This window comes from Corythoichthys intestinalis, chromosome 17, assembly GCF_030265065.1.
Source record: "Corythoichthys intestinalis isolate RoL2023-P3 chromosome 17, ASM3026506v1, whole genome shotgun sequence".
NCBI classification, from domain to species: Eukaryota; Metazoa; Chordata; class Actinopteri; order Syngnathiformes; family Syngnathidae; genus Corythoichthys; species Corythoichthys intestinalis.
In genome coordinates this window covers 13,454,504-13,468,049 of record NC_080411.1, presented here as the reverse complement: position 1 = coordinate 13,468,049, position 13,546 = coordinate 13,454,504, and the positions used below count along the sequence as shown (strand labels likewise).

Sequence of the window (13,546 nt, the reverse complement as noted above, 5' to 3'; positions counted from 1 at the left end):
TTCAACACAACATGGCCGTGTCAATACAAAAAAAAAATCGGTCTTTATATATACTGTACTGTGCAAAAGTTTTAGGCAGGTGTCCTGCCTAAAACTTTTGCACAGTACTGTATATATATATTTTTAATTATTAAATTTATTAGGATCATGGAAGCTTCCACTTGGGGAAAATATATACATACAGTATATCCTGTATATACATTATATGATAAAAATATACAGTACTGTACACACTGTACACACATATATATATATATTAGGGCTGTCAAAATTATCGCGTTAACGCGCGGTAATTATTTTTTTTAATCAATCACGTTAAAATATTTGATGCAATTAACGCACATGTCCCGCTCAGACAGTATTCCGCCTTTTGGTAAGTTTTACAGCAAGGTTTTTTGTGCTGTCTAACAGCGAACTCTTGTGGTCACTTTGCGACATGGTTTATTGCTTTCTTGCCAGTTCAATATGGCTGCACGACATCTCGGGCTGACGCCTACGTTGTAATGTTGTGCTTATATAATCCTTGGACAAGATTTGTCCGTAAGTATGGTTGTTGTAAAGAATGTACATATTATGTTAGTAAGCGAAATGTTCTATTTTTTGTATGAGACGCTTTTTGTTTATGTTTAGTGAACCTGTATAGCGTGCTAAGCTAACGTTGTTGTTAATGCAAAGCTTGTGTACTTTTTTTTTTGTAGTTTCACTACGGTCTAAAGAGGACAGTGGTTTGAGGCCATTTTATTAATAAATCAGATGAAAAAGAAAGAAGTCTGATTATTAAGGCGTCGTTCACTAGCTGTCTAGCTTTGGAAAAAGTAGACGCTTCGGAGTGAGGACAGCATAGACAGATTTAAATGACAGTAGAGTGAAATGCCCACTACAGTCCTTATGTACCGTATGTTGAATGTATATATCCATCTTGTGTCTTATCTTTCCATTCCAACAAATTATTTTACATAATATATATATAATTTACAGAAAAATATGGCATATTTTATAGATGGTTTGAATTGCGATTAATTGCGATTAATTACGATTAATTTTTAAGCTCTAATTAACTCGATTAAAAAATTTAATCGTCTGACAGCCCTAATATATATATATATATATATGTCTCCATCCCTGTACCCGTGTATAATGCGCACCATGATTTTACAAGTTGATTTTGGGGGGAAAAAATGCGTGTTATATTTGGGAAATTTCGGTAGTCATCCTTTAGTGGCTCACCATCCTGTGTCGTCGTCCTCTGCCAGCTCTTCTTCGTCCTCTTCCACCTCCGGGGCTTCGCTAATGGCCGTCGTCAACTTGGATTTGAAACGGTTGAGCAGTTCCATGGTCTGTTGAGGGATAAACCATGAGTGAAAAGTCACACCCATTGGGCGCTGAAATCGTCTACCTGTTCCTCTCTGCCATAGCCTTTCTTGCGCTTGTCTTTCCTTCGCTCCTCGTACTTCTTTCTCTCCTCCAGATACTCGGCGACAGCCTCGCTGGTTGGCTTTTTGCTCTCTGGACAAAAAGCCGAGGTGTTACTGACCGCAACAACTTTAAGAACTTCACAGTTGTCTAACAACAGGAAGTGTATTGTGGCCACACCCAATAAAAAAATAAAACATCATGCAAAATGATTGTCCTTATAAAGATCTATTCGATCTATTGGCTGCAATCTGTAACAAGTCTTCAGATGAAAACCAAAAAATCTGTTACGGTCTACGAATGCAAGCAGACAGCATTGACATAGGGATTGTATAAAAGGGTAAACACGCGATCGCGAAAAGAGAGACACCAAAAGGTTCCGTGACAGTAGGTCGCTATCAAAAAAAAAAACAAAACCTGAGGCAAAACTGCAGTGAGAGGCAGACGATCGGGAAAACCAAGGCAAAGAGGCAACTCGCAACGAAGGGGTCAAGAATACAAACTATCAAATGGCAGCCAGTCAATATCTCGGCAAGCCGCCTAGGATCGATTTAAAGACACTGCTGATTAGCTGGATTTTGATGCAGGTACGATGTTGGGAACTCATCCCACAGCTCTGTAACAAAACAATCTCACCAGCAGCAGAATGTGACAAAATTATGCCAGTCGTCATACTAGCTTCGCTTGCTAGCTAGCACAGCTATTCTCCCAGTCCAGCCCAACCGCGTCATCACCCCCAGCGTGCATTGCGCCAGACATGGCGCCCTCCGTAGGTCAAAACATGTACTAAATATTGGCATATTGCCATGAATATCAGATATTATGCCATTTTAAATCAATGGTTATAGTAAATGTGTTTCTAATAACATATTTTAGCAAAAGAGAACAATTGTGGCTTATTAGAGCCTACGTCTAAGTCCGAAGTTCCCTTTAATTTTCAGTTTTTGTTGATTTTGGCGACACTAGTGGACAAAAGTGGTAGTGTTTTGATAACAGCAAAAATCACTCTTCCAAACAAAGAAAAATACTTGTCATTCAGGACAATCATTTAGGGAGGAAATGCGCAATTTGGTCCAATTTTCATTGTGTATCGACATCTTTATTTGTACAATTTGTAGCTTCTCACGCGCCTGACTTCTTACCCGACTGTTGAGAAATGGGAAGACAGACGATGTGGCTCATATGATCAGAGAGAAAAGATAAAAGGAGGCTGTGATGCTAGCCATCTTGCTACCTGGTGATAAGAAGCGGTGCTGGTATACATAGTATCATCTTGGGGCTGAGTGTGGGAAATCAAGATGGTCGGGAATCTGTCACTTCATTTTTCTTTGCAGACAACCTACATTTCAGGCCACAACTTTCCACGCTGAGTTGTCGTAGTACTGTAAGTGTGGAGCATAGTTCCAGTTTTTCACTAACAAGCTCACCTTATGCAATTTTTGGAAAATGTAACAGATTCTAATTAGGTTTTACAGAAACGCCAAATAACAACGGAGCGACTGAAGCACTTGGCATATTTCTGACTGGCTCGAGAGTTATTAACTCATCCGCAAGTTCAATGTAACACAACATGAAGTGTTGTGTTGTAAACACAGCTGAGAATACTTTTCCGCCGCACTCCTGGCGGTGGAGTTGGGTGTGAATTTGCGACGTGAGGTCACCGAGCAGCAGACGGTCTGGCTGGCTTGGAGATGCAGCGATGATGTGATGTGTGTTGCGGGCGCGTGACAGACGTCTGTGGGTGATGCTTCGTGTTTTGCCGCACTAACAAACAAATGAACTAACGGAAACCAGAGTGAGGCCAGCTTCACGTCTGGTGAGCCAGCTAATACCAGTCGCGTGCTTTCATGAGATGCCCGTGCTCAAAGCGAATGATTTATCAGTCCCGAGTCATGAATGAGCGTTGGAGGTGAAAATTAGCAAACTAGGTAACTTGTAGGATCACTAGGATGAGTTGTCATTGGAAAAAAAACCTGGAAATGGTCAACAAAGTAACCCTAAAATGGTCGCATTTTTGACAAACCTAAACAATTTCAGTTGCTAAGTGAGACTAGCTTACAGAGCTGATTTTACCCTTTTAGCTGCCATTGACAACAACAGATGTGGTACATAAAGGTACGAAAGCTTCAACACAAATTTTACAAATTTTTTTCCTGAAGCTTTTTTTTCATATTACAAAAAATGAATTATCATACGAAAGATGCGCACTGTAATAGATCTTTCCTGCTCACAGCAATGCAATAATGTAACTACTAGGTTTTCTCCAATCACATATTTTTGCACCCGGGTTAATACCGACAAGATGTCTCGGCAGTTTATTTAAGGGATTATTTAATACAAAACATCTTTTCATGATACCCTTCTACATCTTTTTTTGGTTGCTTTGTAGCCCTTTAATAAAAATCGTAAAAACCCAATCTTTTTAACCTGATTTTCGGTCAGGTGATGAAAACGGAGACATCTCTAATTCTTTACCTCTGGATTATTTTGTTGACTACAAAAAATGAATTATCATACGAAAGATACGCACTGTAATAGATCGTTCCAGCTCACAGCAATGCAATAATGTAACTACTAGGCTTATCCCAATCACATATTTTCGCAGCCGGGTTTGTACCGACAAGATACCGCGGCAATTTATTTAAGGATTGAATAAATAGAAAACATCTTTTGATGATATCCTTCTACAGCTTTTTTTTTTGGGTTGCTTTGTATATCGTATATACAAACTACTATTTACAAATAGTAAAAACTAGGGTTGTTCCGATCATGTTTTTTTGCTACCGATCTGATCCCGATCATTTTAGTTTGAGTATCTGCCGATCCTGATATTTCCCGATCCGATTGCTTTTTTTTTGCTCCCGATTCAATTCCAATCATTCCCGATAATTTTTCCCGATCAAATACATTTTGGCAATGCATTAAGAAAAAAATGAATAAAACTCGGACGAATATATACATTCAACATACAGTACATAAGTACTGTATTTGTTTATTATGGCAATAAATCCTCAAGATGGCATTTACATTATTAACATTCTTTCTGTGAGAGGGATCCACGGATAAAGACTTGTGACTTTGTATATTGTGACTAAATATTGCCATCTAGTGTATTTGTTGAGCTTTCAGTAAATTATACTGTATCCATGGCCAAATGCATGATGGGAAGTGGAACCATGACTGTGCGTAGTGCTACCAATTCCTATATCTTCTCTGCGTTGGCAAATAACATAAGGTGTTAAGATAAAGATCAAGTGCTACCTTGCTTCCCCACATTGCTTCCCATGTTATTTCTAATTGTAGAGAGAGGGATTGTAAGGCTTTAGCCAATTAAAAAAAGGCTCCAAAAGCTGCCAAAATTCACTCTACTCATTTAACGCTGCCTTTAATCTCTCTATATAGGTAAAACGGCGCCATTACAGATTGAGCGCGACAATGCGTGAGTGGGTCGTGCAGCGCATGCATTAATTGCGTTAAATATTTTAACGTGATACATTTAAAAAAAAATAATTACTGCCGTTATTGGAATAAATTTGATAACCCTACCTTAATCCTAAACTAAAGACTCTGGGTGAGTGTAACATATTATGTCTGTAACATTAAATACAATTAAAAAGAAATGTAATAAAAAAATAAAAAAATATATATATATATATATATATATATATATATTAAAAAAGGCATGGCCGATATTTTTTTGCTGATTCCGATACTTTGAAAATGACGTGATCGGCTCGGGATGCTGATCGATCGGGACATCCCTAGTAAAAACCCAAACTTTTTAACCCAATTTTCGGTCAGGTGATCAAATCGGGAACATCTCTAATCCTTTAACCTCTGGATTATTATGCTGACATCAAATCCATTTCAACTGCTGGCATTAAGTGACCATGTTTCACTGCCATTGCCGAAGATATACAGTGTATCACAAAAGTGAGTACACCCCTCGCATTTCTGCAGATATTTAAGTATATCTTTTCATGGGACAACACTGACAAAATGACACTTTGACACAATGAAAAGTAGTTTACATAATAGTTAATTTATTTTCCACTCAAAATAACTCAAAATATTGCCATTAATATATAAACCCCTGGCATCAAAAGTGAGTACACCCCTTTGAAAAAACTTACATCCCTAAATGTCCAAATTGAGTACTGCTTGTCATTTTCCCTCCAAAATGTCATGTGACTCGTTAAAGGAGTGCTGTCAGCATTGCTGCAGAGATTGAAGAGGTGGGAGGTCAGCCTGTTAGTGATCAAACCATATGCCGCACTCTACATCAAATTGGGATGGAAATCGAAATCCGATTCCAATTCCGAACCGGTTCCTAGTGTACCAAGGCCTCGACATCACAATGAAAAAGCCTTAACGATCCCTTTCACGATTCCTAAAGACGCGTATTGCGTCATCACGTGACGTGACGTGTCTTGTTGTCCAGACGCATCAAACTAGCATTGCGCCAAGAACCACTCGCTCCAAAGTTTGGCTACACTTCACCAGGAAAGAGGATGAAAATGAAAGGTTACGATGGTTTAGCACGAGAATTGCAGCCGTAAACATAACAATGACAGCACGTAGGTTCAAACGCTCGAAAGTGTGTCTTCACTTCACGAGGAAAAATTACAACAAAGCGTCTTGCAGTCATTGCAAGGTGGAGATAACTGCATCGGGAGGGAATACGACTGTACTGTCCTCACCGAGACGCTAAGACTCAGTCCTGGCTATACAGCTAGCTAAACTCCCAAATGACGACGCAGAAGACGTTGGTATAATTTGCTGACTTTATTCAACCATCACTTGAAGAGTGAAACTTAAAATAGAAATGAAAGAAATCAATTTCGTCCCCAAAACCAAACAGGTTCGCATCAACATAAATCAGCGATGATTAGCTGCTAATACAGTAATAACACAAACGGTTAGCATGCGTTCGCTAGCATTAGCACATCGTTCAAACAACTACACAACTGGATTTAAGTGTCCGATCGTGAATGGAAACACACCAACAACAACACAAAAAATGATACATTAAGGCGTTGCCTCTGTAGATATTTTACAAACATTAACAAAGAACGTGGGCTCGTAGCAGTTTTTCTCTCTCTCACTAATTCGCTCGCTCGCTTGGATGGTTTGTAGCTGCACTTCTTCTTCGCGTGTCAGCGCGCTCTCCTTCACGTGAGCGCGTTGTTTGCGTGAGGAAGCGCAAGGGCGCCCCCACTTGAGCGTGAAAACACACTAAAAACTAAAAGGCATGCATTTCAATATAATGGTAAATAATACACTTTAACACAAATTGCCAAAGGCAGAACAACGACCTACTATATGCCAATATATACCAGTTGGTTTTATTTCTATTAGAAAAAAATTTCAGTTAAAAGTTACACATTCTTATGTATTTGCCACTTATTTCCACAGTTAACATTGAGACCTTGGGCCTCATTTGACCTCGTTGTGAGTTTGTAAGGTTGTGACTTCTGATTAAACAAGCTCGATGCCAATCAAAACGTTTGTTCTTTTTCCCCCCCAAATTAGAATCGATAAGAGAATCAATAAAAATTTGAATCGTTAAGCAATATCGATAAGGGAATCGGAATCGTAAAATCGTATCAATTCCCATCCCTAGTTAAGACAGATATGACTTGCGCGATTTCGAATTTACGATGCTTGTGTCTCGTCGTTTTTTGTTTGTTTGTTTTTTTAAATGTTGACTTTTGTTTTGTAATGCTTTTATTTTGGCGCAGGAAGCGAAGAAAAGGCATTTACAGACGCGCCCCCACCCCGCACACACAGAGCAGCCGAGACAGAGGTGACAGCTTGCGTGCACATTTGTTGCTTGTGAAGCACCCAGAGGCGACGGCTGTATATAACCCCTTTTCGTACTATTTATTGTGCGTTTTCAATTGTGCTCGGACGCTTGGGGCGAGTTTATGTGATTGTTTTTAATGATGTGCGGAAGCTAACTGATAATGCTAATTGTTTGTTATTCCTACATCAGCAGCTACTTGTAAACGCAAATTTGAATTGCTGCAATTGAAGATGAGACTGATTTAATTTCATTTTATTTTAGTTTTATTCTGCAAGTGTTGATGTCTTGAACAGCTGAATAAAGTCAGCAAACCACACGGACGTCCGACATGGTAATTTCGGAGCTTAGCTCACTGTCTAGCTAGGACTTAGCTCCAACGTCTTGGCGAGGACAGTACAATGACGTATAATACATGTTATTAGATATATTTTTTTAATTTAGAGGGTGTTTTGAGGTCTTTAAAGGGTTAATTCCGACTTATGCGGAAATACGGGTTACATCGCCAGGGCAGGAACGGAACTAGTTCGTAAACTGGGGACTACCTGTATATAAATCTTATACTAGAATGAAGAGACCCAGAATAGCCAAAATGCCCACAAAACAAAATAGGCCACACTCGCGGTTGCATTTTAAAATAAAGGTCCTTGAGGCTTTTTTATTTCAATTCATGAAAGACATGCCTACAAAATTGCATGCTGCACATTTCTGCTTAATTTACTAATAAATCACAATTTAATAGGCCATTTATTTGGCAGTCCTTTTCCATTCCTGTAGCGTTACATCAATTATTATTGCAAAAGGCAACTACCATTAAGTTTTGTACTTTCAGTACAAAAGAACTCACCCCAAAATGCTGCAAATTCAGATCCTTTAGGAGTACGACAGTCCCGAAATCCCAGAGGTTGTGATTTATACTAGTGATAAGTGATCACCTTCCATCACTCATCCAGTTTGCCTCCTCCCTTGACACCCGGGATGCTGAATGATGAAGCCCCGGGGTTTATAGTCTCGCACGGGTATCTCCAGCTGTTGTCCCTAACGAGTAGCTTTAAGTTTGACGGCCTTTCTAACTACATTCCTGTGCTCTCCAGTCACCTGAGCTTCACCAGGCAACAAATCAAGACACCCCGTGTTGTAGCAACCGGGAGTTTTTACAGGGAAAAAGGTGCTCGTCTAAGGAACATTCGTTAGATTTTCGAAGACAAACTTGGCGTCTCTGAGAAACCATCAATATCAACTTTAACTCATTAGCTGCCATTGACGGCGTTAGATAGTGTTGTGCGATATAGAAAAAAATCATTAATTCGGCCATTTTTAATCAAGGTTTTGACATGCCACGATATAATACAATGATCACTTAAACAACAATAACGACAGCTTTATTTTGAATTGACATTGAACTGACATGCCATAAATGTTAGACGTATCAAGTAGTGCTGTAACCTAAAACTATCCAAAGTAAACAGTTAGCAGCACAGTACATACATGTTTCTTCTCAAATGAAAAGATATCTAATTATCTACTAATCATTGTGACAAGTGGTTTTGACTTTTTAGACTTGTGTTTATTAAGTTGGCATAAAATTGTTAATACTAAATGAATAATATTGATATTGTAATAAACTGTGCTGTATGTGTTCTATGTGGAATATGCATTGGATTTTTCAATTTTACTGCAAGCATTACTCAAGTATGGTAGGCAGAGGGATCTAACTGGCTAGATAGGAAAATTTTCAGGCCCATTGGTGGTGGTACTACTAAGGCATAACGAAACCTATCAATGTAGCAAGTCAGTGCAAACTTGATGCCATCTGCTGTCCGAAATGTGCATTGTAGGAACAGGTCTCTTTCTGGCGATAATGACGATAGACATGTAAAACGTTGAAAGTTTTATATCGTTTTGGCGGTGTATATATCGTCATATCGTAGATAGATGTCTAGCGCTGTCAAATGCAGTCTCTCATAGCCTCAGTCGCTATTGCAGATTTTCCTGATTGCCTTCATTTATCCCCACCTGTTCTCAATCCACCTACTCACAGCCCAACCAATAGCACTGCTTCACTCCGCAATCAATCTGTGTATTTAAAGCCTTGTTTCTCAGTTCCACTCTGTCAGACCGACTGCAAAGCCTGCCTAGCTCTCTGAATCTGACTCTCATTGCCGAATCTGAAACTGCCTGACTGCTGCCTTCTCTTCTGCCCTGGTAACTCGACCTGCCTTCAGCTTTTGGAAACCTGACTCCTGCCTAACCCTTACCTGTAATGCTGCCGTCTTTCCACCTTCCCTGCCGTGACCCTCAATAAACTGTTGAAAAAGGTGACTCATTTGTGGTCCTCCTCTGTCGGGTCCGTGACACAGTCAATGAGTTACATCAGGGATCCCCGACCACCGGGACGGGAACCGGTACCCGCCTGTGGCACATTTGCTTCCGGGCCGCAGAGAAATAAATAATTTGTTAACGACTGCAATCTGGCCTGTGCCACTTGAATAATCCAAGCAGATTTGTGTATGTCGACCTGTAGTGGTTGGCTGCCATTACTGGGGTGTTTGCACACTTATTGCAGCCCTGGGTCAGTCAATGTAAACAGTAACGTTAGTTTCTGTTGGCTGTGTGCTGCAGGCGGCAACGTCTTTGAACAGCTTTTTTACGAAGAAAAGGCAACCTGCTGAGCCTAAAGAGGAGCCTACAACCAAGTCCATTCTGCATAATACGTGGCTAAAAGCTAGCAAACGAGGCAACAAAAATGAATCCCTCGTGGCAAACCGAATTGCTAAAGCTAAGAAACCTTTCACGATTGGAGAAGATCTCATTATGCTCGTTATATTTGCGTTTAAGTTTTAGGAGAGGCTGCTGTTGATTTCAGGTTTATTCAGTGTATGGTGAGCTACATTTTCCCTGCATTTATAAGTTGTTTTTCGCCCCATTGTGTTATTTTATATTTACTGTAATTTCCTGCTACACATTGCCGGTCCGTAAAAAAAAAAAAAAAAAAAAAAAAAAAAAATGGCCCACATCACACTCGGTAGTGCAAAAAAGGTGACTACAGTACTAAGTAGGGGTGTAACGGTACACAAACATCTCGGTTCGGTACGTACCTCGGTTTTGAGCTTTCAACAATAGGAACAGTAGCCTATACAAAGCTAGAATTCTGCTGAAAAAGTAGCGGGTATTTAAAGATAATAATCCAACAACAATTTGCCTTTCAGACCCCGCGTATTGGTCAGCTTTCTTTCTGAAAGAAAGAAGAAAAAAGAAGTCCTGTGCTAAAGAGAAAAGCAATCCCAATGACAAAGATTTTAACATGTATTTTACAAGTGAAATGCCTCAATGAATTTTTTTTTTCTTATGAACAGTTTTCAAAAGCTTTATTGGTTAATTTTCTCAAGTTAAAGCGCCACACAGAAATCAATAAATTTAATTGTGTAAGAAGGATCTGTGTATTATTCTTATTATTTAATTACAGGTGTTTTAGCTCATTTCATTTTATTTAAATGGGCTATTATTTATTTTATTATGTGTTTGTATTTTACAAATGTGATGTAGGATTCATTTATATTGTATATTTTATGTTGTATAACTTTAGTTCCTATGTGAATATTAGTTCCTACTTGTTTTGTTGTGGTAGGAGGGTTTTGTATTGAACACGCGGCCGTGTTGGTTATTATTATAGCAGAGAAGACAACTGTAAATCAACAAAGACAAGTCAACTGTGCCCCGATCTACCACTCAAGAGATCTGATGGACTCAAAAAGTGGGTTACGATTGCATATTAGTTTGAAAATCGACCGGATCCACCGTATTTTTACACGAGTGACTTCCTGTCTGCCCGGTCTGCTAGCTAGTAGTATTGACGCAGGAGGGCTGCGTCTCGCGTCAAATAATAAACTCTGCCGTTCTTTTCGCGTGCATCGCGTTGAGCCGCTTCTGGGACGCGTCTAACACGCGGCCGCACTGCGACTGGTGTGCATTGGCTGATTGACTTTAACAGCTGCGTTTCACTGCGTTCTCGCGGCGGCCACGTTGTCGCGCCGCTGACGTTTCTTACAGTCTTACTGTGTTGGTCCTCATTATCGTAGAGAAGACGGAGAAAATATAATCAATACAAAGAAACTGTAACCCGATCGACTCACAGCCTCGAAAAGTAAGGTTTACATTACGTCAGAAACTCGTTCGGTACACCTCCGTTCCGAACCGAGCACCAAGTACCGAAACGGTTCAAAACGAATACATGTACCTTTACACCCTTAGTACAAAGGCATATGAAATCCTATCAATGTAGCAAGTCAGCGCAAATTTGCACACCTGAATTTGTGCCACAAATGTGCATTGCAGACATTTAAACTGTTAAAAGTTTTATACCTTTTTGTTTGTATATATCGTCATATTGTACAACTCTAGACGCTAAATGTCTAGCGCTATCAATTGCAGTCAATGAGTTACATGACTGACCTGTAAGGGTAACACTAGATGCATTAGCACGCTGTAGACAACTGGTAAACCGACATAGCTCCGTGGTCGCAATATTGGATAGAGGTGCCATTCATTTTTGAAGGCCGCCTGCCCAGGTATTCATTAATGCTAGAACCGCCAGTGGTGCTTTCCCATAGAAACATGGCATCACACAATCCGAACGCCTTATCTTATTTGGAAGAATCAATCTAGTGTGCCAGGTTAAGAATGTCTGGTGTGACATTAAATATTTTTTAGTCAGACAGGGTAAACAAACACTTTCCGGGATTCCTTTTCACTCGTCCATCATCACGACTCTTGAAAACGCATAAGTCGATTTATAGCCCGCGGAAAAGATACAGGGTATACGTCTGAAGCGTGGCTTTCCAGTTACAATCATAAGCGTGGATGATATTCCGGCCCACAGGAGGTAGTCGCATCCGTCCCATCTGGAGCTTTACAACACAAATTTGATGCCAAGATATAAAACATTCCTTTGGTTGGAGGCTCTTATTTGCTTGGTTTTGCTGCTTCAGTGAAATATTTGGGGTTTGGCGCGCTGAGGAGATTTTGTAACTCCCTTTTGTTTGTTTGACATTTTAAAGACCTGTTGATTTGTCAATTACTTGTTTGAGAACAATGAGTACAGTACGGTAATCATTTATTGCAGGCCTCAAACATCCTAGTGCCAGCGTTAAGTGTTTCCCCCGCGAGTGGATAGAACGAGTGGCTCAGAGGCCAGAATGCAGGAGGGTGATTTAAGCTTCAATGTATGCTGCTCACACCGCTGCAGGAGAGATTTACGGCCCCCCGCCACATATGCTGCGGTCGCCGGCCCGTGACATGCGAGAATTCCACATTGTGGAATTAGCTTTTGCTCCTGACGCAGGAGTTAAGTGGCAAAGCTCTTAAAAATTGAATCTAAAATTGTCCTCAAATATGAAAAGAAGTTATGAGCAGCACAATGCCCATTGAATTGAAGCAAAAACAGTTTGGTTTTTCACTCATTGACCACCATTGACGACGAAAGATGTCCGATCCATTCAAATTGAATTAGCAGTGAAACATGATCACATGAGCAGCAATCACAGTTGAAACGGATTCGATGCCTCTCAGTGTCAACAGCAGTGAAGGAGTTCATCGTGTCATTGTTGTACTACTTAAATAACAGATTGGCTGACATTTAGATTGGCAGAGGTGGCAGCGATCATTTGATAGCCTATTGTTGTCAATGGCAGGCAATGAGTTAAAAACGCTTCAAGTCTGTCAGTGGCATGCTTAGGTCTGTAGGGGTTAAAATGCATTTATCTGCTGCGGAGAACTCTAATAAATTATGTAAAACAAAACAAAAAAAAAAAAAACAAAAAAAACAAGCTTATACAATTTCAATGCCTAGAAAACTTAGTTAATGCTTTTTAGGGCCTGAGTTTTGACAAAATCCATTTAACTCATTCACTCCCAGCCATTTTCACCGCAGCAAGGCCCTCCGCTCCCGGCCGTTTTATTGGATTTTGTCTGATTTTGCAAGGCCCACAGAAAATTCTGTTCTATTGCTATATAAACATGGAACCCACCAAAAGAAAGTTTAGACTCTCTTCTTTCAGCAGAAAAAAAGTTAGCTCATATCTTTTTCCATTCTTTAGAAATCAGCATTTGAAAATAGCTAGTTTGAGCAATTTTCCAATTTCTGATGAAAAAACAGAGAAATTGAGTTTTTTGTAAAGGCATATGGCGGAAAACACTCAGGTGACTTGAAGCTCCGCTCTGAGACCCCCAATTTGGCCAGCTTTCAAAATTGTCCGATATGCATGTGTGATACATCATTGGAAAGCTTAAAATCTCAATTTTCTGGGGGAAGAAAAATTTTGAACAGGAGGG

At 39.9% G+C, this 13,546-nt stretch overlaps 1 protein-coding gene across 1 annotated transcript in view; it reads right to left on the bottom strand.

Annotated features, from left to right (window-relative positions):
* Positions 1 to 13,546, bottom strand: part of cwc27 (CWC27 spliceosome associated cyclophilin) — a 63,272-nt gene that overhangs the window by 7,250 nt on the left and 42,476 nt on the right. The window contains exons 12-13 of the mRNA XM_057819004.1: positions 1,397 to 1,506; positions 1,228 to 1,337 (exon numbers count right to left, since the gene is read on the bottom strand). Of these exons, the coding sequence (XP_057674987.1) occupies positions 1,228 to 1,337; positions 1,397 to 1,506 (220 nt within the window). The remainder of the gene's footprint in view (positions 1 to 1,227; positions 1,338 to 1,396; positions 1,507 to 13,546) is intronic.